Source organism: Adiantum capillus-veneris, chromosome 20, assembly GCF_014529385.1.
Source record: "Adiantum capillus-veneris isolate H3 chromosome 20, ASM1452938v2, whole genome shotgun sequence".
NCBI lineage: Eukaryota > Viridiplantae > Streptophyta > Polypodiopsida > Polypodiales > Pteridaceae > Adiantum > Adiantum capillus-veneris.
In genome coordinates, this window is record NC_140950.1 from 47,242,865 (window position 1) to 47,267,932 (window position 25,068).

General features: G+C 42.0%; 1 protein-coding gene across 1 annotated transcript; it reads left to right on the forward strand.

The window, feature by feature from the left end:
* Window positions 1–1,116: 1,116 nt before the first annotated feature.
* Window positions 1,117–23,471, forward strand: LOC147432473 (eukaryotic initiation factor 4A-III homolog A-like). The gene is made up of 7 exons (XM_086491591.1): window positions 1,117–1,328; window positions 22,083–22,323; window positions 22,405–22,596; window positions 22,678–22,796; window positions 22,878–23,046; window positions 23,174–23,260; window positions 23,358–23,471. Exons 1-7 carry the CDS (start codon window positions 1,135–1,137, stop codon window positions 23,469–23,471), a joined length of 1,116 nt encoding a protein of 371 aa, XP_086347717.1. The 5' UTR covers window positions 1,117–1,134.
* Window positions 23,472–25,068: the final 1,597 nt, after the last annotated feature.

A 25,068-nucleotide genomic window follows, 5' to 3' on the forward strand; every position in this document is an offset into this window, starting at 1 on the left:
CGATAATCAGTGCGGCAATAATCGCGGTAATACACGCAGTAATATGAGCAATAATATTTGTGTTAATACTTGAAATACAAAAAAATACCCCCTGTCCCCCTCTCTCTTCTTTGGCTAGCCCATTTTAGACTCTCTCTCTACAAACCACGAAAAAAATGTCACGACAAACTTTTTGTGATTTTCATAGAGTCAATACTTTGAAAGCTTATGCGTTTAGCTCGAGAAGGGATTTTACGTCACGTGGTCCTCGAAATTTGGACTTCCTTGATAGAGTAGTATATAAGTATAGATACTCTTAGTTTCACGTAATTGGAGCCAACCAACAGTGACAACCATATCAACTTTCCACTGCATAGTTTTCAAACTATGCCGGTTTCTGACAGTTACCCCCCGTCTCTCTCTCTCTCTCTCTCTCTCTCTCTCTCTCTCTCTCTCTCTCTCTCTCTCTCTCTCTCTCTCCCTCCATTTTTGAGCAACGGTACCTACCTCGCGTCAGATCTGTCGAGGCTTAGACAAAACTAACTAGGGTAAAGGGGCCATATTAACATCTTTACCTTGGGGCTGGGTGGATTTCGTCTACGTTACTCCGTTTTGAGCAAGGAGGGGCGTGATTGATAGCGGCATGAAAGATCTACTTGCAGCATAAGCATCGACGTAATCGTCACTTCACAATTGAAAATCTACTCCAAATAATGATGTCGTGCTTAACAAAAAAGAGGTCGAGTTGCGAAATCGGCCATACCCAGTTTTACGACTTTGCTGCCAATGCACATCGAGCGCGGATCCAACGGTGAAGGATTCCTTCCTAGCTGGGCTAACCGTTTGGCAACCCACGTTCAGTTGTCCTAAAGGTGGTGCTTGTGTATTGTTAAATTAAGGGTAGACAGGTCCAATCATTGGGACCGGTCCCGTTAGTCGCCCGCGTACCCTAAGCCTCGCGTGAGCATGTCCTTATCTCACCTTCAAATTTAAAATTTAGAGGTAAGGTTTATGTAGCGGCAATACTCGAAAATTTTGAGACTGCTGGCTGATTGCCCTGTTTAAAGAGCTACTGCGTGCGGAACGCTTTACTATTTGTGAGCGACCATGGCCGCTGATGCACAAGCTCCTGACGTTTGCAGCACTTTCGACAGCATGGGCCTCCGCGATGAGGTTCTTCGTGGAATCTACGCCTGCGGCTTCCAGAAACCCTCAGCGATTCAGCAGCGCGCCATCCCTCTCATCACCAATCACCATGCGGATGTCATCGCTCAGGCTCCGTCCGGAACTGGCAAGACTGCCTTGATTGCCCTTGCCGCCTGCCAGATCATTGACCCCACTGTCCGAGAGTAAGCTTCTCCTCTAGGCCTGTCGATCTTCTTAATTACTAATTGTTGCTCTAGGATTTAAAGCTCTTTAAGATTTACGATATCCGTCGACTCAGTAACAGCTGCATACTTAAGAAAAGGGGGGGAGCATGTGTGTCTAAAAGATGGTTCTATGATGTCAGTTTGATTCGGCTTCTTGCAGATAAACCGACAAACAGTCTTAAATCACTTATCGCACGATTTATAAATGAGACATAAATAAACAGGACTACAAGAGGTTGTGTGCTCTTGTGACGCTGTTAGCGACGGAAATACACTGGGTTTTTATAACCCCCGGCGTTGCTAAAACCGTCGCTAATAGCGTCGCTACGAGAGCATCGCTATATGCGTCGCTATATAGCGACACTCATAGCGACGGTTATAGCAACGGTTATAGCGATGTTTACACAGAAGTCTATAGCGACGCTCATAGCGACGCTACAGAGCCATAAATAGCGACGGTTATAGCGACGCCCGAGAGAATTTTTTTTTGGTGACAGGGCATTGAATGCCCAACCACCCATCAACCATATTGTACTTGATTCACTTTTTAAAAAAAGTGTAAGGGTAGATAATAGACCCAAAATAGTCACCCACAAGACGCATTGTTTGCAAAATTGACAAGCGTAAAATTGACAATTGTACACATCATAGGCAAAATGAATTGATTGGCAAATGTAATAATGACAATTGTACAACATCATAGGCATAAAGAATTGATTGGCAAAATGAACTGCGGTGACAAATGTAATAATATACATGGTTCAAAAAGACGTATAAAATCCGTCTCATGATACATAAGCTATGAGAAACCCTAAACTAATGCTATCTAGCTACGGCTAAACTGACGTCGTCTAGTCAGACGTCTCATCGCGTCCAAGCGGCGTATCTATCGGATTCTGCAAAAAAAGACAATAAGACAGCTTTCAGTAAGTATAAACATATAACGACATTTATAAAACAATACAAAAAATAGAAAAGAGTAAACCCTAATACTAACCATGCCGCCGCGAGAACTGAGAATGTCCATCAGGGCGTTTAAGCCCTTCCTGCCTGCGTACTCGCGCTCGTACGGTGTAGGATCACGTCCTGTCATCGACCACTGTCAAAACATACAAAGATTTCATTATGTTAGAATTAAAAAACTCATAAACCCTAAACTATCAAACATAAAGAGCAATGCGAAAACACTTACAAAATCGGCCTCAAATGATGCCCATCCACCGCTCCCCAAGTGGTGCGAGCTCCCTGCCTCTACTCGCGCTTTGGCTGCATCCTTTTGTTGCTTCCACTTGTCGGGATTCTCACGCGCTGCTTTCTTCGCATTCTTCCAATCTTCTTTGGCCAGCCAATCTGGCCTGTTCCACCCATGCTTGATTGCTTTTTGCACTTCGGAACGCTTGTGTTTGCAGTATTTGCGCATTCGAATCTTCATCAGGTCTTCATTGAAGCGCTGATCCCGTGTTGGAATGGGAAACTCATCATGAAGTATGCTGATGACTCTGGCTTTTAAATCACTTGGTACTTCACTCCATTTGTTTAGTATGTAGTGTCTAAACAGCTGAGAGCAAAGACCACGCATGCGCGAGATCACCTTCTTGCCGTCATCATCCATGATGATGCCGCCGCTGAAGTCGACGGAGTAAGGCAAGCCCTCTGGCCGGTGACGCGTGAACCTGGGTGTCTCGGCAGGGGTCTCTAGCGGCGTGTCAATGGGGGTACGGACGTCAGGTGTCTCCACCGGCGTCTGGGCCCCGAAGCGAGGAGTGTCGAGTGGGGTGGCTCCTGGCGGAGTAGGTAGAGGTGTGTAGCTGCTAGGAACAGTCAGCCGCGCGAAACCTGGCGTAGATGGCGATGCTGTGGCTGGTGTGGGGGCGGGCAAAGAAGGGGAGGGTAAAGAGCCTCGTCCAACACGAGGCGGTGTGGAGGCATCGGCGGTGGAATCCCCACAACAACCGCCACCGCCACCACTAGAGCGCTGATGTCCATACGAGTGTGAAGATCGTCTCGTCAACACCGAAGCTTCGGAGCGCGCCGAATGCTCCGAAAGAGAGGGAGATGCGGATGGAGTAGGAACGCGCGATGATGCGCCAGAGCGATGACGCTCCACGTACCACTGTCTGTGCTGCGGTGACAAAGAAGAAAGGAACTCCTCATCATCCATACCTGCATTAAACACACAAATATTTAAACTTAATATTGAATGAATAGAGTAGACAATGACGCAAAGACCATTAAATACAATGACGTAATGACGCATATAAATACAATGACGCAATGAATTGAGTGATAGAAGAGGCAAGTCGAAAACTCATAATTTTCAATCAGAAGATGTGAGCGCGAGTAGAAAAGAGCGTTATACACCATGGAAGGCACTTAGAGAGCCAGAGCTTTTACAACACGGAGAAAAATTGTTCAAATACAATATTTGTGGCTTTAAGAGATCTCTCTCTCATCCTCGCATAACTCAGCATAACTTCCTATATCTATATACAGCTCTCCGTTTAAACACATATCCTCTGTTTCATTTTGTAGCTGCTCTGCATGCACCCCATATAGAGTAGTAGCATCTTGATGCTTGTCTGGCACCACCGCAGCGGCTTCTGATTGAGCATCTTCTTTGATCTCCTCCATTGATGCCGTTGTGATTGGTACATGGTAGCCTTCATACATCCTTGCACTACGAGGGGCTACCTCTATGACGTACCACCAGTTTGATGTAGACTTTGTAGGATGAAATATTACCTGCCAGAGCCACATAACTTACATGAGAGCTTTCAAGCACATAACTTGTAAAAGGGGGATGTTAACTATTTACATACTTACTTGTTCACAATACTCGGGTAGTACGAAAGTGTCTCTTAGGTCAGTCCATTTCTTAGTAGAATCCACCTCAAGAAAACCAGTCTCTCCTCTACGCACAGTAGCGTTGCGACCCTCCATGATTATCTTGAACCATTGCACGTCGAACAAGTCGACAAAAAATCCTCTGTAATCGATCCTCAAAATCTCTTGTAGCGTGCCGAAGTAAGTGAGTTCCGCCACCACAGGATCTGCATCAGAGGAACGTCGTCGACTAGACTGTTCAAATTTTGCCATGATTCCACAATCTTGAGTAAAATGCTTTTTGTCGATCCGTTCCACCCTAAAATGTCGACCTTTACACCATGCTGCTGTGTATGACTTATACTACAACGAACAAACATTAGAAGTGGCCGTTCAAACGTTTAGAAATAAAGTCACTAGCTAGTCGTACATTGCAAACTTACCTTGGTCGCGCAACCCCGAGAGTACTCCCACTCTTCCTCAGTCACTTCGTCACCGCATTGTTGTGCGCTTTTCAATTGGTTGTGCAACCATCTTAAGCTCATGAATGTTGGTAGGCTCTCCAGACCCGTCGGATAGTGCATCGGTGGTCGTCTTCCCCATCTCCACTCGATTCGTGCCCTTTGTCGCTCTTGCTTTGCATCCTCATATTGTGAAATCCACTTTTTCATCACTGGATTGTGAAGCATGCAAAATCGGTTGATTTTAGCCTCTAGATCTTCCGTCATCTTCTTCTCACACCGAGATTGCACATGACAATCCCAGATATGCGCTCATCATCTATGGTTCGCCATAGCGTGTCCCGGGCTTTATCAAATCCGTCTAGCCACTCTCCAATGTACACTAGGGACTCTGATACTAACCAACCTTCTGCCATGATACCCTCCGGACGTGCCTTTTGACGCACATATCCCTTAAGCGTTTTCATGAAACGTTCTAAGAAGAACATCCATCTGGAATGAACTGTGCCAGCTATTTCCACCTCATCAACTATGTGAACAAGAAGATGCACCTGAATGGTTAACATGGTAGTAGGAAAATGTTTCTCAAACATGCACACAAGCTCCGCAACATTTAGTTTGGCGAATGGTATGGAGTCTACGTTGATCTCCTTTTGTGAGATCCATTGCACTAGCTTTGCAAGTTTGTAGATTGTGTTACGGATGTCGAGAGACAAACATCCCTCAATGGCAACTAGTAAAATAAACTGTAAAGTATGTGCAGCAATGATATTAAAGTCCACATTTTATGCAATGATATTAAAGTCCACTATGAACGTACCTGACACATTTTATGCCAATCGTGTGACTTCAAACCGGTAAGCTTTCCTTCTTTAGTAAAACACGTTCGGAGCGAGTGCATTACGCCAGTGGGGGTCCGCAAAGATCGAATGGTCTCTTTTACTTTGCATTCTTGGACTCCTGTGAAAATCCATGGTGCTTTAGGGAGTTTTATCGATCCATCAGACGCTGTTTGCGGCCAATATTGCTCCATACGATCCACATTTCTAAGGTCAACTCTCGCTCCCAAAGTATCTTTCTTGCCGGTCAGATGGTCCCATAGTAGATTACCCACATTCTTGAATATGTGCATTGGATCGAGCAAGTGATTGATCATGAGTCGGGGCCAGTATGGTAACTCGTACCATAGAGATAGTCTCTTCATCCCTGGAGGCAATCCGTCATCGCACATCTCCTTCTGCTCTAACCATGCTTGTGCAGACATCCTTGGTGGCTCTCTTCCCAAAAAGCCATCGCATAACACATGATTCTCTGGAAGATACGCTTGATGACCTTCGTAGATTTGCTTCTTCAGTGAGGGCGCCCTATGTGCATTCAGTCTAGGTCCACATGTGACACATGCTCTGTATCCGCTTGTTTGAAGCCCTGCATGTATACACATGATAATAGATCAACTATGGGAAAAAAAAAGATTTACAGTGTCTGAGTGAGGAGTGTCAATAGATCACCTGAGCATTCTGTTAGCTCGGGATAGTCATGCATGGTCCACATTAGAATGCCTCTGATCAAAGCATTCCGTCGTCCTGTGTGTCGGCTCATATCCACCACCTCTATGCCAATCCACAATTGTTGTAGCTCTTCCAATAGTGGACGAAGATACACATCCATATTCTCCACTTTATATCGCCCTGGCACAATCAAGCTTAGCCATAGGTGCCCCTTCTTCGTAGTCAAACACGGGGGAATGTTGTAGTTGACGATGACAACGGGCCATACACTGTAAGATGTTGATCTTTGACCAAATGGATTTACGCCATCCATAGCCAGGCCTAAGCGCAAATTTCGAGCTTCCTTGGCAAAATCCGACCATGTTCCATCTATATGTTTCCAGGCTATGCAATCTGCAGGAATTCGTAGCACACCATCCGAAGATTTATTCTCCTCATGCCATGATGCTAGGGCGGCCATGGACTTACATTCGAAGAAATGCTTGATGCGAGGAAAATGTCGCAAAATCTTTTGTGGAATTTTTGTCCCGTGGAGATCTACTCGATATCTTTCGGAATCACATTTCAGACACTTCTCCATGTCTATGTATTCCCCTCTGAAAAGAATGCAGTCATTAGGATAAGCGTGGATAGAATTGTAATCCATCCCCAAGTTTCGCAAAATCTTTCTTGCTTCATCTCGGGAATCTGGCATCACATTGTCAGCTGGTAGTATGTGCTCTTTAAGCAATCTACACAACATAAAAATACGATACAGTCGTGTAAAAATCTATCAGATCGACATTATACATTTAGAGTTTTATTAAAGTAAACTAATTGTAATAGATCGCCTGAAAAGCGCTGTGACGCTAGTGTCACTCCATCCAAACTTTGCCTGCATGTTGAGAAGAACCAGGAGTGCTTTCAATCTAGACATACGTGCTCCATTATACAATGGCGTATCGGCTTCACTTTTCATATCATCATAGATAAGCCTTTCTGAATCCATGATCGTCTCGATCATTTCATCAATCTCGGGCTCAAACATTGCCTCGTTGGGAATGTGCTCTGCATGATCATCCCCCGAGCTGTCAGAGGCTACATCTTGTGGCCTCACATATGCTGCTTGACCAAAGCGCCTACGAACACGTCTATTGGGTTGCAAGATTGCTGCTTGTTGGCCAGCGTCAGAGTCCGACGAGTTATAATTGGCAACAACTCGATCTACAATAGATGGATCTAACTCGCCAAATTCACGAACGTGCTGCAAAGAAACACGTGTTATCCGTCGCACAACATGATTGCATTGATTACAAGGACATAAGACCCTCATTGAGAGATAGGTGTTTCGGTTGGACGGTCCCACATCCTCGTCACTACTCATAATGAGGATAAAAAACTTATAACCTGGACAACAAATTTAATATTCTATTGGCATTCTTCGTCTTATCTCTCTCTCTCTCTCTCTCTCTCTCTCTACCTCACATTCTCTAGTCATGTCCAATCCCCGCACACCTCGGTCTAGAGGTGCACGGAGATCAGAACCACCGGGTTATAATCTCGTCTTTATTGGTCAATACCTATATTTGTGGGTACAAGAAATCTACAGACCCACGTCTACATGATAGTGCATGTAGTGGACAAAACCCCTTTGCCTCTTCTCTAGCTGTAGCACTTCACAGCATCTTAACATCTTTTCACAGTAGATCTTTTCACTGTTCGTCTAACTCTAAACCCTAAACCGTAAGTAATTCTTGCGTGGAGTCGATCTAACGTAAATAAGCGTAAATCTAAATAAACGTAAATCTAACTAAAAATAAACCTAAATCTAATTTAATGTAAGTCTACATCTAACCTAATCTTTAACGTCGTTTGGGATAGTTTCCTACGATGCTAAAACTCTCTTCTTCTTGTGTGTGTGTGTGTGTGTGTGTGTGTGTGGGTAAACCTAAATAAACCTAAGTCTAATCTAATATAACATAAATCTAAATCTAACGTAAATTATGTTATATTAAAAACAAAGAACTAAACTAACAGGGATTATAAGAACCTTAAAACTGATTTAACACATAATTTTTCACATAACTCGGCAAGAGTTTGCATTCTCATCACTAAAGATGTGAGAGTTAACTTCCGGCGGTGACGCTACCTCATCTCCATCCACATCTGACGACAGCAATTGGCCCTTTGGACCGTTCTTCCTCTTGTTACTAACTTTGAAGTTGTTGTTGAATGACTAGAGGTTGTCTAGCTAGATGGTCATTGTCGGGGATGTAGTGACTCTTGCCGCCCTGAAGATCCACCTTCTTCCCTATCTTCTGAAGACATTTCACCAGTACTTTTGGATCGACGGAGCCCACCATGAGTGAAGGCAGTGAGGCGGTCCGGGGCGGGCAACAAGAAGAGTGGCCTCTAGACACCCTTCAAGGCTCCCGTGCTGCTCAATGGGGCTGGGGCACAACACAACACAAACCAAAACAACAAACCCACCGCCAAATCCCAACTACACAAGGGGCACCACCTAGTTTAAGAGCGAACTAGGACGCAAAAGAGGAGAATCGTTAGAGCGACCCACAAACAAGCAAGGAATTTACACTAACCCTAACACCAATGGAATACTCTCACACACTAAAACACGAGAGAGAGAGAGAGAGAGAGAGAGAGAGAGAGAGAGATAGAGAGAGATAGTGCTCGGGCTGCTTTGAAACGTATCGGCGATGATCAAGCAAACACAACTATATATTTAAGAAAGAGAGAGAAAGGGGGAGGGGGTGCTTGTTGCATTAATACCTTCTTACAAATCTGCATGACAAATCAAAGTGAGATTAGTACTTGTTCAACATAGCTTGTGTAAATTTCACCACAACACATCACAAGAAAAGCCACCCCAATCACTGTCTTAAGGCCAGGGGAGTCCTCTCCACCCTGTCGCCCTCTTACAGTATGTGGGATTTATGGCTAGATTGATGACAACACCAGAGACAAGCTATCAAGAACTTAACAAAAAAAAACACCAAGACACTTACGCATCATTGTTGTCCATTACTTCACGTTGGAAGGGAGACAAAGTATCCAAGCTTAGTCCAAATCCACCCTCCTTGATTCAACGAATGTTGGGCTTACACTAGTAGGAGAAATGATAGATTTCCTACTCTCAATTGAATGATCACTCTCTCTCTTACAATGGCATAGATTTCCCTTGCTAATCCCCTATTACAACACATGCACATGCATAAGACAATGAGCTTCCACTCAAGAGCTCCTTCTAGAGAGGTTGAGCTTGGCTTCTCAAGCTATATCATAGTGCTCTTGCTTATGGCTTCCCCCCTTTTATGCTAGCTACACCCTCCTTTTATAGCAATTTTGAAGGCTAGGGTTACTCCTCTAACCATGGTTGGGTTAGATTTTCAGCAATTTATCTAATTTCTTTTGCTTGGAATTATCAAGAAGTTGGTGGGGAAAGAGAGAGGAGAGAAATGGAGGTGATAGGACTTTTCATAGTGGGTTAGTGTTAGTAGAGTTAGTATTAATTTACAAATGGAATTGAATATTTACAATGGGAGTATCCATGTAGGATACAAATAAGGAAGAAAAAATCTTAAGAGGTAAGAAAAGGTGGATTTCTTACAAGGTTGATGCTCCAAGTGTCTTGAGTAGGGCCAATTTTGACGCTTGTTGACGGTCTACTAGCTTTGACGGTACATTTTTTCTCCACTTTTGACCTTCCTTGAGAGACAAGGTAATTGAAGCTGAGTAATCAACCACCATGATGCTGTCTTTTAAGAGAAGAGGCTGAATTTTGTGGTTTTTTGATAGATATGGGTAATTTGGAGGAGGAAAAATGAGACTAGGTGGTCAATTTTGGAATGGAATTGTGTGTGGGAGGTATGACTTCACCATGGTTTCTCTTATTCTTCAAGGTTGAGGAGAAGGTGAGTAGTGTGCAGAGAGGAGTGGTGAGAGAGATGGGGATGATGAGTGGAGAAGTGTGTGTGAAAGAGGAAAATGATAAAGTGGAAGAGAGAGTGTGGCTGCATAGCATGGGAAAACTGGGGTCCACTAAAAAAATCATAGTTCACAGCTGGTAGCTCCAAAAATCATGAAAACATTTGGGGTGATTATTCAGGGCATGGGCTACATTTTCTCTTTTGACCACTGCTCCAAATTCGGAGTGGAGATAGGTGCCAAAATTCTCACCAAAAAGCCTGTTTTTTAGGCCTGCAAAAGTCTTTTAGTGGTCCCCTCCTTTGTTGAATTTGTACAATGCATCCAAGAGTGAGCCCCTCCTCTGTCATATTATAATACAAAGCATTCAAGTTGCCCTTGACCCATGCATGGAGGAGGATTATTGGTGAAATAAGAAATATATACATGGTGGGACTAGTGTATGGACTATTCATGGACTTTAGCTCAATGAGCACATGGTGTTAGAATAATGAGTAAAAATAATAATAAAAATATGGAGGAGTTATGGATATGGAAAGATATTGGAATCATATGATATGGTCCCTCCTTGAATTATTCTGGGTGAAAGAGGAAAATGTATGCAAGTAAATAATATAATAAAAGTAACCAATGAGTAGAAATCAATTTTTTGTTTTCACGAGGGTGAGGGTGAAAATGTGGGAGTGATTTGTATAAAGGAAAAATATGAGGTTAGAGTATGTACATATTGGCAAAAAAATAAAATTATGGTGTAAGAGGATGAAAGAAGGTGTACATAGGTTTAATAAAACACACACCTAAGTAGAAATATTTAAATAAAATACCAAAATAATTATAAAAAATCCCTATATTTAGGCCATATATACAATGAAATATTTACACACAAAGAGGCCATAATATAATTTTATTTTTTTATTTTTTTTATTTTTATTTTGGCTCACCTAGCCCAGTGACTAGCTAGCTGAGGGTTTTTAAGAAGATATGGGAAAAGTCCCGTGACTCACGCACGCCTATGTACAGTGAAATGGTAGGGATAGCCACAGTGTTTGGGTGATTTTGGTAGGGTGAGGTAACTCACTGTGGCAATTACAAAGAGCCGAAAAAACGGCTATCATTAGCCCTCCCCCTGGATGATGGTATATTCATGTACCATCATAGAGCATCTTTTCCAAAGAGAGTGCTTCAGAGTCCTTGACGAGATCTTCATTGTTTGGCCCCTCAGAATTTTGGCTGGAGTTACACTCATGCTTCATGTAACAATACTTACATGAGACAGCGGCCTTTGGACAGATCTTTGGTAGATCCTTTGGTAGAAGGCGACTCAAATAGGGCTTCAAGAGATACCCGTTTACCTTCTTGGAGAGCTCTTTACCATTCAAGTCCATAAGCTGATAGTAGCTAGAATTGAAAGCCTTCTTGACTATGTATGGCCCTTGCCATCTAGTTTCAAACTTGGCATCAAAACGATTGTCAAGTCGATTGTCATACCTTAGCACAAGCTCTCCTTCCTTGATGCCTTTGTCCTTCAGTTTCTTGTCGTGCGTTTCTTTCGCTTGTGTGGCTTTTCTCTTGTAGCACTCGTATGCTGCTTCTCTTTTCCACTCAAGCTCCACTAACGTAAGAAGTCGATCCATCCATACCTCTTGATCATCTTGTGCTGATTTGCCATGAAGTCACATTGTTGGAATGTTTAGCTCAATTGGCTGTAAAGCCTCTTGACCATAGACCAAGTGAAATGGTGTGAACTCCGTGGCTTCCCTATATGTGGTTCGATATGCCCACAAGGCACCATCCAAGAAGTCATCCCATAATTTTGTCTTGTTTTGCACCATCTTTCTAATGATTCCTGCAATGACACCATTAGCCTTCTCCACCAAACCATTTGACTGTGGGTAGTATGGTGTGTTATGACGATGTAGAATGTGAAGCTCTTCACAAACTTCTGTGAGCAATCCTTTTCTAAACCCTGGACCATTATCAGAAACAATCTCCAAAGGTGTGCCAAATCTACAACAAATGTGAGTGTAGACGAATTTGCTCACTGTCTTCTCATTTACCTTTGCCACACTTTGTGCTTCCACCCACCTAGTCATATAGTCTACAGCCACTAGAATGTAGAGTTTACCATTTTTTGTCCTAGGCAGAGGACCCATAGCATCAATGCCCCACTTTTCAAAGGGTCCATTTGGAAGCACTATTTGCCTCGGGCCATGCACCAACCTTTTATTTCCATTTATCTGACAAGTGTGACAGCTTTTACACCAATGTTGAACATCCACATGCAAACTTGGCCAAACATACCCCGAAAGAAAAATCTTCTTCACAGTTAATTCTTGGGCAAAATGACCACCACATGCCTCTTCATGCAAACCTTTTAGAATGGCTGGAATTTCCTTGATAGTTGGTACTCGTCTGCACACTTGATCCTTCCCTCTTTGATAGAGGGAGCCTTCTAGGAAGAGATATACGCTTGCCTTCTTCATGAGTCTCCTCTTCTGAGCTTTTGTGAAGTCTGGTGGAAACTCACCCTCCAAAATGTAGCCAATGATGGGAGCCAATGACTCCAATCCCTGGTACCTCGGTTGCTTCACAGCAGCCGCCACCATGATGACCTGCACTTCTTTCTTTACACATGCAACGGCTTGTTGTGCAAGTAAATCAGCATCTTCATTCTGTTTCCTAGGAATATGATATAGTTGCACTTCTTCAAATTGATTAAACAATCTACGAATGGCATGAACTTTTGTCCGTAAGCTCTCATTCTTGCATGCCCAAATGCCTAAAATCTGTTTAACAATGAGAAGTGCATCTCCCTTTACCATGAGGCGTTGTATCCCTTGGCCAATGCACATCTTCAAACCATGAAGTAGATTGTCATATTCTGCTTCATTGTTGCTAGCTGAACTTGGTAGATTGAACTTCTCTCTCATGACCACCTCTCCACTTGGGTTGAGCAACACTAGCCCTCCCCCTGCTTTTCCTGTGGCTCGACGAAAAGCTCCATCAAAGAACAAAGTAAAAGCATTAGGAATACTTTTTGGTGGTGGCAATGGTAGGGTCTTTACTTCAGGCACCTTAATCTCCTTTTCGTGCACCCTATAAGTGAGAATCCCTGCCAATTGTGCACGCACACTATCTTCTACCTTGAAAGAGTATTGAAACTCTTGCAACTCCATAATCCACTTTGAGATCCTAGTACTAAGATTCATTTGAGATGACACCCAAGGGAACAAATTTTCTGCAGTGAGAATTACAAAAGGTTTTGGTAGCAGGTAGGATCTAAACTTTCTCACCGCAAACATGAGAGAAAGCATCATGAGTTCTGCTTCTGTGTAGTCTCTCTCCAAAGCATTCATGACCCTACTAGCAAAGTAGATGGGTCGCATCCTTGTACTGTGGGGATCTTGTTGTAGCAACACAGCACCAATTGTTTCTTTCCCAGCACTAGAGCTAACAAAGAATGTGTACTCCCAACAAGGAGGCATGAGTGTTGGTAGCTCTGACAAAATGACTTTAATGTTACAAAAGTACTCTTCAAGCTCATCAGACCATGCAAATTCTACTTGTTGTGTCAACTTTTGCAAAGGGTGAAGTAACTCCGAGGCTAAGTGAATGAAGCGTGACATATACTTCACCTTTTGAATGAATGAGATGACCTCCTTAAGACTCTTGGGTGATGGTAGCTCAATAAGAGCCTTTGCCTTCGAAGGATCCACTTCAATGCCTTTGTAAGAAACTTTATGACCAAGCAAGATTACTTCATCCTCACCTATATGGCACTTGTCGGGGTTGAGTTGACCTCCCATGTCGTAGAGCTTCTTTAAACCTTCTTCTACCCTTTGTAGATGCAATGATTTTGAGCTATAAATACAGAAATCATCAATGAACACCCTAATTGACTTTCCAAAGAATGCTTGAAACACCATATTCATGAAACGTTGGAATGTTGCAGGAGCATTTGTCAGACCAAATGGCATGACTCTAAAAGCATAACAACCCCAAGGAGTGATAAAGGTTGTTTTCAATTGATCCTCCAGTGCAATCCCTATTTGAAAGTAACCTGAGTAACCATCGCACACAGTGTACTTCTCATGACCAGCTACCTCATTTAGTATCTCATCCTGGAATGGGAGGGGAAAGTGATCTCTCTTTGTTGCCTCATTGAGGGGACGGTAATCCACACACACCCTCCACTTGCCGTTCTTCTTAGGAGTGACAACAACAGGAGAGACCCACTCTGAATTCTCCACTGGATAAATGAACCCTGCTGCTAGAAGCTTTCTTACCTCCTTGAGTAAAGCCTGCTCCTTGATGACTCCTAGCCTTCGTAGCTTCTGAGCCTTAGGTGTGGCCTCTGGCTTCAACTCAATTTTGTGTTGAACAGCATCTACTCCACGCACATCGGTGTAGTCTTTAGCAAAAAGCCTAGGAAACTTCCTTAGCACACATTTGAACTCCTCTCTTTCATCCCTTGTAAGTGTTGTTGATAGCATACCTTCCAGCATCCCTTCATCTTGATCACCTTCGTTCTCTTGAGGACCTACCTCCTCCAAGCCTTGACAAGAGGTCTCTTGGTTGCTTGGCTTAAACCTTACCCCCATGACTTCGATGGAAGACTCCTCTTCAGTAATGCTGCCGCTACTTTCTTCTTCTGAAGTGCTATCGGTCCAACCTTCTTCCGTCTCACTTTGAGATGATTCTTCATGGAGCTCCTCTTGGCGTTGCTCCTTCATGTCAAAGACAACCTTCTTGTGATTGTCATTCCTGCAAATTAGCTTTCCACTCTCCCAATCCTGCAAAGCTCGCATTTTCATTAGCCATGGTCTTCCTAGGATAAATGGGTAACCATTTCCCTTGGTAGACATGACATAGAAATCCACTGCCTTCTTAATGCCAAAGGCCTCCACAAAAACATTTTTACAAATGCCTACGCACCTAGCCTTGCTATTGTTTGCCATCTTGACCCTAATTTCAGGTGTCTCATGGATGTGCATGCCTAGTTTTTGCATGAGTCCCTCTGTCATGATGCAAATTTGTGCACCCCCATCCACTAGAACTTTCCTAACCAATCTCCCTTTGATGTAATAGTCTAGCACCGGTGTAATGTCCTCATTCATTTCAGCTTTGCAATTTTTACAACAGGCACACTCTCTTTTACCTTTCTCCTAGTGCTAACTGCCCTTGTTAAATCCCTCCTAACTTGTGGACATAATGCAAGAAATTGAGGCCATGAAATATCAGGACCCTTACCTCTCATGTCTTCCAACAAGTTGTACGGAGCCATACCATGTCCAAGAGGGAAGTCTTGGAGGTTGATACGACGTCGAGTCCTCTTGGTTTCCTTGGTTCCCTTTGCCTTCTTGCCTTGTCCATGGTCACTCTGTGATGTGACTCCTTCTTTCTCTTTACCTTTTCCTCGGCCACGCTTAATTCCATTGGCTTCCATGTCAACCTCATTTGAATTTGTCACCTCTACCACATGCACATTTGGATCTGGCAAAGGTGGAACTCCTTCTACCCCTTGTGGAGGTGGTCTTGGTCCATTTGGCCTTTGTAGAAGCCTTGGTTGTTGACCAGTTCCTTCACCTGCATTCATCACTGGCTAATTCAAGTTAGGCCTCCCTGGCTCCCCATGGGGCCAAGGACAATTATACATCCCATGTCCAGACTCTCCGCAATTCCAACATTGCAAGACTCTCCTAGGTCGTGGATCTCGCTCTTCAGACTTCTTTGCTTGTCCCTTTGGACCTACAGCTTGTGCAAGGTGAATTGACAGGCTGCTTAAAGATTCGTTTAACTTCTCAATTACTTCCGCCGTTACCTCAGGAAGCTCCCTCGATGTTGATGCTTGTGACTTACCTTTGGGTCTAAGACCTTCTATTGGAACCTCTCCCCTTAAGCACTTGAGTTTCCTATACTTCTCAGCAGCCCTAGTTTCAGCTGCATCAAAAGTAGCAGGTGCACCCCCCTCAACTTTTACCTTAAGGTCAGGAAAGAGTCCGGCTATGAACCTCTCCTTCTTTAAAAATTCTGCACCATCACCAGGGTTAGCAACATTTCGTATCCATAGAGCCCAAAGACGTAGAAACTCTTGCTTGTACAAGTAGTAGTCATCTAAGTCTTTTTGCTTATGAGAAACAATGTCTTGCCATAGTTTCTGAGTGTTTTGGGGATCAAAGAAGTATCTCTTAAAACGATTTAAAACTTCTGTGTAATTCCCCTTAACTTCCTCAGGCAAAGAGTCAAACCAAGTACTAGCATCTTTCCTAAGGACCACCTCAAACATTTCTACACGTTCTTGATCGGTTACTATCCTCTTGATACGGCAAGACATCTTGAAATTTGCTAAAAATAATTCTGCATCCTCTCCAGGCTCTCCAAAGAAAAGAGGATATCCAGACATTTGGCGTTGGCTCTCCATTATTATGAAAGATTACAACATGAGTCACAATAAGGGATACAATAGAGATCTAGAACCACTCGCCTGCAAATGAAGAAGTGAGAAAATACCACTCTAGGTTTTCTTCTTCAGCTATCCAAGCTTCAATAAGGTCTCGATTTGTTTGATCAAAACAAAAGGGTAGACTATTGATGAGCTCTAAGAAGGGTTGAAATTCTTCAAAGCTAAGGCGATAAACAGAAATCTCTAGAACTTCATTTTCTGGATCCAAAAGAGCAACCACGTCCCAAGTGATAAATTGCACTTGCTCTACAATTCCCAATGCACAAGCGGTTTGTATAAAAACTAGATCTTCATGCTCGTCGAAGGCCGTGAGAAAGTAGCAATTGACTAGGAGCTCCTTTCCTTCGAGTTCCACACAGTCGGAGTGAGGCAACCTTCTCACAATTTCATAAAGAACATCCTCATCAAGTCCAATCAAGTTTGCAAGAGTTAAAGACTTCACTTGTGCTACAAAATTCCTGGACAAAAACTCCTTAGGATTATGGTTAAATCATTCAAAAGCATAAAGAGATTTACAATGTCTCTATGAACAAAGTGTCATAGAAAGTAGAGAAGGATGAGAATTTATACAAATTTGCAATCTTCTCTATGCTCTCTTTATTAAGACAAGCTCTGAATAGCTCCCTATCTCCTTTGTTGAAAGCGAAAGGAAGACTATTAATAAGACGCAAATGAGGGAAAAATTCACCAAATGTGAGTCTATGAAGCATGAACTCTGGCCGCAAGTTTCCTGAAGAGTCTTCCTCAATGGTGAAATGCACTCGCCAAACGCCAAATTTCACTCTATTTACCAATCTTAGGGCACACACTAGTTGGATGAATGCGCGGTCTTCCTTAGTGCCCAACAACAAGAGGAAAATGGAATCCACGCGTAGGACCTTCCGTCTTAACTTCACCACCCTCTTGTTATGAGGGAGACGCCTTACTACTTGCTCCTGCAACTCAATTGGTAATAGAGCTAGATCTCTAAGGATTGAACTTTCACTGCACACACATTCCCAATTAGAATAATGATCGTTTTTTTGTTTCTTGTAACAACTTGGACAAAGAAAAAACAAACATACACACTACTTTGCCGGGTTGCACTTCATTTTAAAATAAAATGAACACATGTACATCAAAAGAAGTGTGGTAGTTAATGAGAGGTAGAATGACAGGGTTTGGTGATGCAAGAATTTCTCCTGCTCTTTGGGCACCAAACATGAACACCATTCGTTGTTGAAAATGGATCTTTCTACTAATTGCAACGTTTATTCTAATGTGTGGAGTAAAATGAAAGGGAAAAACCTCTATTCCTGGGCCATTATCCATGGCCTATGCATGTCCTAATGCTTAAAACAAAACAAAAATATAGACGTCCAAACTAAGGTCGTACCTAATGAGAGGCAAAATAAAAGGATTTACTGAACCGTTTATCTCGGCCAACCTAAGAGGACCTAAAATTCTACAAATGACACGTTGAAATTGCAACTTAGTACTAACAATTATGTGTACCTTTTGCCTTGCAATGGGAATGAAGGGATCATACAAAGCTTCGTGATTCATGCAAACTACTTGACTATGCTAAAGGTTGATTCTACACAAAAATACACAAGCCGTTCCTCAGTGGGGGCACCAAAATTGAGGCGGTCCGGGGCGGGCAACAAGAAGAGTGGCCTCTAGACACCCTTCAAGGCTCCCGTGCTGCTCAATGGGGCTGGGGCACAACACAACACAAACCAAAACAACAAACCCACCGCCAAATCCCAACTACACAAGGGGCACCACCTAGTTTAAGAGCGAACTAGGACGCAAAAGAGGAGAGTCGTTAGAGCGACCCACAAACAAGCAAGGAATTTACACTAACCCTAACACCAATGGAATACTCTCACACACTAAAACACGAGAGAGAGAGAGAGAGAGAGAGAGAGAGAGAGAGAGAGAGATAGTGCTCGGGCTGCTTTGAAACGTATCGGCGATGATCAAGCAAACACAACTATATATTTAAGAAAGAGAGAGAAAGGGGGAGGGGGTGCTTGTTGCATTAATACCTTCTTACAAATCTGCATGACAAATCAAAGTGAGATTAGTACTTGTTCAACATAGCTTGTGTAAATTTCACCACAACACATCACAAGAAAAGCCACCCCAATCACTGTCTTAAGGCCAGGGGAGTCCTCTCCACCCTGTCGCCCTCTTACAGTATGTGGGATTTATGGCTAGATTGATGACAACACCAGAGACAAGCTATCAAGAACTTAACAAAAAAAAACACCAAGACACTTACGCATCATTGTTGTCCATTACTTCACGTTGGAAGGGAGACAAAGTATCCAAGCTTAGTCCAAATCCACCCTCCTTGATTCAACGAATGTTGGGCTTACACTAGTAGGAGAAATGATAGATTTCCTACTCTCAATTGAATGATCACTCTCTCTCTTACAATGGCATAGATTTCCCTTGCTAATCCCCTATTACAACACATGCACATGCATAAGACAATGAGCTTCCACTCAAGAGCTCCTTCTAGAGAGGTTGAGCTTGGCTTCTCAAGCTATATCATAGTGCTCTTGCTTATGGCTTCCCCCTTTTATGCTAGCTACACCCTCCTTTTATAGCAATTTTGAAGGCTAGGGTTACTCCTCTAACCATGGTTGGGTTAGATTTTCAGCAATTTATCTAATTTCTTTTGCTTGGAATTATCAAGAAGTTGGTGGGGAAAGAGAGAGGAGAGAAATGGAGGTGATAGGACTTTTCATAGTGGGTTAGTGTTAGTAGAGTTAGTATTAATTTACAAATGGAATTGAATATTTACAATGGGAGTATCCATGTAGGATACAAATAAGGAAGAAAAACTCTTAAGAGGTAAGAAAAGGTGGATTTCTTACAAGGTTGATGCTCCAAGTGTCTTGAGTAGGGCCAATTTTGACGCTTGTTGACGGTCTACTAGCTTTGACGGTACATTTTTTCTCCACTCTTGACCTTCCTTGAGAGACAAGGTAATTGAAGCTGAGTAATCAACCACCATGATGCTGTCTTTTAAGAGAAGAGGCTGAATTTTGTGGTTTTTTGATAGATATGGGTAATTTGGAGGAGGAAAAATGAGACTAGGTGGTCAATTTTGGAATGGAATTGTGTGTGGGAGGTATGAGTTCACCATGGTTTCTCTTATTCTTCAAGGTTGAGGAGAAGGTGAGTAGTGTGCAAAGAGGAGTGGTGAGAGAGATGGGGATGATGAGTGGAGAAGTGTGTGTGAAAGAGGAAAATGATAAAGTGGAAGAGAGAGTGTGGCTGCATAGCATGGGAAAATTGGGGTCCACTAAAAAAATCATGGCTCACAGCTGGTAGCTCCAAAAATCATGAAAACATTTGGGGTGATTATTCAGAGCGTGGGCTATATTTTCTCTTTTGACCACCGCTCCAAATTCGGAGTGGAGATAGGTGCCAAAATTCTCACCAAAAAGCCTGTTTTTTAGGCCTGCAAAAGTCTTTTAGTGGTCCCCTCCTTTGTTGAATTTGTACAATGCATCCAAGAGTGAGCCCCTCCTTTGTCATATTATAATACAAAGCATTCAAGTTGCCCTTGACCCATGCATGGAGGAGGATTATTGGTGAAATAAGAAATATATACATGGTGGGACTAGTGTATGGACTATTCATGGACTTTAGCTCAATGAGCACATGGTGTTAGAATAATGAGTAAAAATAATAATAAAAATATGGAGGAGTTATGGATATGGAAAGATATTGGAATCATATGATATGGTCCCTCCTTGAATTATTCTGGGTGAAAGAGGAAAATGTATGCAAGTGAATAATATAATAAAAGTAACCAATGAGTAGAAATCAATTTTTTGTTTTCACGAGGGTGAGGGTGAAAATGTGGGAGTGATTTGTATAAAGGAAAAATATGAGGTTAGAGTATGTACATATTGGCAAAAAAATAAAATTATGGTGTAAGAGGATGAAAGAAGGTGTACATAGGTTTAATAAAACACACACCTAAGTAGAAATATTTAAATAAAATACCAAAATAATTATAAAAAATCCCTATATTTAGGCCATATATACAATGAAATATTTACACACAAAGAGGCCATAATATAATTTTATTTTTTTATTTTTTTTATTTTTATTTTGGCTCACCTAGCCCAGTGACTAGCTAGCTGAGGGTTTTTAAGAAGATATGGGAAAAGTCCCGTGACTCACGCACGCCTATGTACAGTGAAATGGTAGGGATAGCCACAGTGTTTGGGTGATTTTGGTAGGGTGAGGTAACTCACTGTGGCAATTACAAAGAGCCGAAAAAACGGCAATCAGCAGCAATACCCTATATTCCATTGAGGGCTTTCTTCACCCGCTTCATGCAGGCATCGCAGTCTATGGAGACCTAAATCTAATCTAATATAACGTAAATCTAAATCTAGCGTAAATAAACGTAAATCTAACCAAAAATAAACCTAAATCTAATCTAATTTAACTTAAATAAACCTAAATCTAATTTAACGTAAGTCTACATCTAACCTAATCTTTAACGTCTTTTAGGATAGTTTCCTACGACGTTATAACTCTCTTCTTCTTGTGTGTGTGCGCGTGTGTGGATGTGTGTGCCAATAAAAAGAGATAAATGGTATAACCTTTCTATCACCCATGCCAAGTATGATAGATTGGTTTTGTCATTTCCCTCTTGAATAATAGGTCTTGAGTTCAACTCCTCGTCGGCTAGATCTTTAGGTCTTTTAATTTTAATTAGTTTCCTACGACGTTAAATTAGTTTCTCTCTCAATGTGTGTGCGTTTTTTTGTTTATGCATGTTTTCTCTCTCTTTTCCTCTCTCAATGTGTGCGTTTTTTGTTTATGCATGTTCTCTCTCTCTTTTCCTCTCTCAATGTGTGCCTTTTTGTTTATGCATGCTCTCTCTCTCTTTTCCTCTCTCAATGTGTGTGTGCATTCTTTGTTTATGTATGTGTGTGTGCGTTTTTGTTTATGTTTGTACTCTTTCTCTCTCTCTCTCTCTCTCTCTCTCTCTCTCTCTCTCTCTCTCTCTCTCTCTCTCTCAAAAAACACTATGTGTGTGTGTGTGTGAGAGAGAGAGAGAGAGAGGGAGAGAGAAAGAGGGGAAGGGAACATGAGAGTGAAGAGAGGGAAGGAGCATACCTGGCTCTCCTTCCTCTCCTCGTGTGTGTGTGTGTGTGTGTGTGTGTGTGTGTGTGTATGTGTGTGTGTGTGTGTGTGGAGAAGAAAGAGAGAGAGAGAGAGAGAGAGAGAGAGAGAGAGGGAGAGCGTTACCTGCTCCTTGCTTGAGGGCGCTGAAAAACTCAGATCTGAGATCTGAGTTTTTGGGCGCTCTTTGTTATTGTTTTTACCCCAGCCGGCGTCGCTATGAGCGTCGCAAATTTACAAGTAAATTTGCGACGCTCATAGCGACGTCGGGATTTTTTTTTTTTGAGCGTCGCTGTGTGAGCGTCGCTAATATGAATAGCCTCTTGTAGTGACGGTTTGTTGTTTTCCTGTTTTGAGCTTGGAGCTTGTTTGTTTCCATGCACATCTTTCTCGTCTAACTATTGAATTGCAGTGTGCAGGTTTTAATATTATCTCCCACGAGAGAGCTAGCATCTCAGACAGAGAAAGTTATATTAGTAATCGGCGAATTTATGAATGTGCAAGTTCATACTTGCATAGCTTGTAAAAACATTGGGAAGGATATCAAAAAGCTTGAGCATGCTGTCCATATTGTTTCTGGAACTCCGGGAAGGGTTTTTGACATGATAAAGAGGATGACTTTATGTACAGGAGCGGTAAAGCTTCTTGTTCTCGTAAGTGCCAGTTTGATTGTTTTTACAGTTACATATTCATGTGTCGAATACTAAAATTGACATTTTCTTCCTTTTGTGTAGGATGAAGCAGATGAAATGCTGAGCAGAAGAGGTTTCAAGGACCAGATTTTTGATGTCTATAGATATTTGCCATCCAATCTGCAGGTGGTTCTCTTATCTGCTACCTTACCACATGAAATTTTGGAGATGACCAACAAATTTATGACACATCCAACTCGCATTCTTGTCGAGCGTGATCAGTTGGCTCTTGAGGTAGGCTCTTGTGTGACGCTCCTGTGCCATGTCCTTTCTTGTAAATGCAAGATGTCATGTTAACCTTGCTTAATATTTCAGGGCATCAAACAATTTTTTGTTGCGTTTGAAAAAGAAGACTGGAAATTTGATACACTTTGTGATCTCTATGAAACACTCAATATCAATCAAGCTGTGATCTTCTGCAATACAAAAAAGAAGGTTTAATGACATTTTCTATGTATTGCAAATTAAGTGAATCATCAAGCACAATTTTTTATTAACCCTCTTGATTGTTGTTGGGTGGACTGGCTTACAGAGAGGATGCGATACAACAATTTTATAGTGTCCTTCATGCATGATGGCATGCCTCAGAAAGAAAGAGATACAATCTTGTCCGACTTTCGAGCAGGAAATACTCGCATTCTTATCACTACCGATCTTTGGGCTCGAGGTTTAGACGTGCAACAGGTACTTGCTGCTTGGTCAATGCTAACTTGCTAGATTTCATGCAGTGTTTGAGTAATTAAGTACATTGCTTGAGCAGTGTCTGATGTTTGTCCACTGGCTGACGTAAATGCATGTTTTGCTTATGTAGGTCTCATTGGTTATCAACTATGACCTTCCAAACAATCGTGAACTGTACATACACCGGATAGGTCGTTTTGGTCGATTTGGACGCAAGGTTGGTCACTGCAAATGTGTTGTTTGGTAGCCAAACATTTTGAATGCATGGAATATTGCAATCTAATGTCTTTTGACTACTTTGCATTTTGTGCCAGGGTGTTGCTATCAACTTTGTCAGGGGTGACGACATAAGGATACTTCGGGACAAAGAGCAGTATTACAGTATGCAGATTGATGAAATGCCTATGAATGTTGCAGATTTGTTATGATGTTCTCCAGTGGTAGAGGCTTTAGACATAAGACAACAAATTATCACAAAGATTTAGACAGTAGATACGACACATGGCAAAGGCCAGTATTGGGGTACTTCTCCTTAGAAGATGGGTTTCTGTCTTTGGTTGAGGCGGTTTATTTCCGTAGATGGAGAGTTCATGGAGTATCCTTGGAGTTGGTTTATTGATTTTATCCCAGGTGACGTTTGTGCAGATCACGCTTCTTGACTCCAATTGATCATTACTTGCAACAATACTCTTTGAGCTTTTGGTTAATCAGCACCCGCACCTGTGTTATACTAAGTTTGGGTGCAGTTAAACTCTCCCTTAAAAAACAAACAAACAAAAAAAGTGTGCAGACATGACTTCTTTTAAATTATGGGCTATAAATATGTGCAAATGAAAGCAATGTGCAAAGTATTGGCCAGATCTGGTTGCAAACGAAACCGTTGGGTAGCATTTATCCTCTAGCAGTGTAGAAGCATGCTAGGGTGTGCCATTAAATCAAGCTAGACAGTCAAAGTTCTGCATCCAGCAAAATTCATGTAAAGTATTCTAAAGTGTTGCCTAGGCTAGCTTTTTAAATTTTACTCATGAGTCATCAGGATCTTTTGCATGATATATAACATAATGGGATCCACCATGTGATAAGCATGAAAAGTACAAGCTAGTAAGGAGCCTAGCTAGCTCTGTTTGTCGAGGACAAGCTTTTTAGTACCACCTTATGCTGTGTTCACCCAGCATGAAATGATCAAATTCCTTAGGTATTGTAGCGAGGTGGTTGTTACCTTGATTTTCTGAGAGAAGTATAGGTATGCAACCTCTCTCTCTCTCTCTCTCTCTCACACACACACACACACACACAGAAAACATTACATTTTAGGATAGGATGCAGTAACACCCCTCTGTGTGTTAGGCATGACAACATGACTAAGTTTTCTATCGATGGCATTCAAGCGATTAATTGGAATTTTGAAGGTCTTCATCTCAGACCTTAATTCTGTTACATGCGCTTTCAAAGCTTCAACTTGCTCCTTCTGTTCTTTAAAGGTCCTAATCTCAAACCCCAAACCTACTACATGTGCTTTCAGCGCTTCAACTTGGTCCTTGTGGTTTTTGAAGCATAAAGACAATTGTTGCACAACTTCATGCTCGAAATTTTTCATGAATGTATAGAGTTTATGTTGATTGATTTCTAAACGTGTAATTTCATCCTTGATACCCTGCAATGCTATAATCACATCTACTCAAAAGGTGATGTAGTCTTCTTCACCTTGAACTTGTTTGCAAATCTTATGTAAGAAGTTTTTGCACGTTGCATTCACAAAATCCATGAATAATTTGTAAACGCTTTGAAGGACCCTTCATTAGAAGATTTCGGAGGTCTTTTGGAAGGCCTTTTAGAAGAGAGGAAAAAGCGCTCCTCCGATGAAAGAAGATCTTACGTTATGTATAAAAATAGATTGATATTAAGAAAAATATAAAAAAGGTGTCAGTGGTCCTTGAAAACGGGTGCCTTTTTTTTCAATACGAATGTCTTTTTCATGAGGTATACGACACTCATTTAATATGGCTTTTGTCATCATTGAAATTT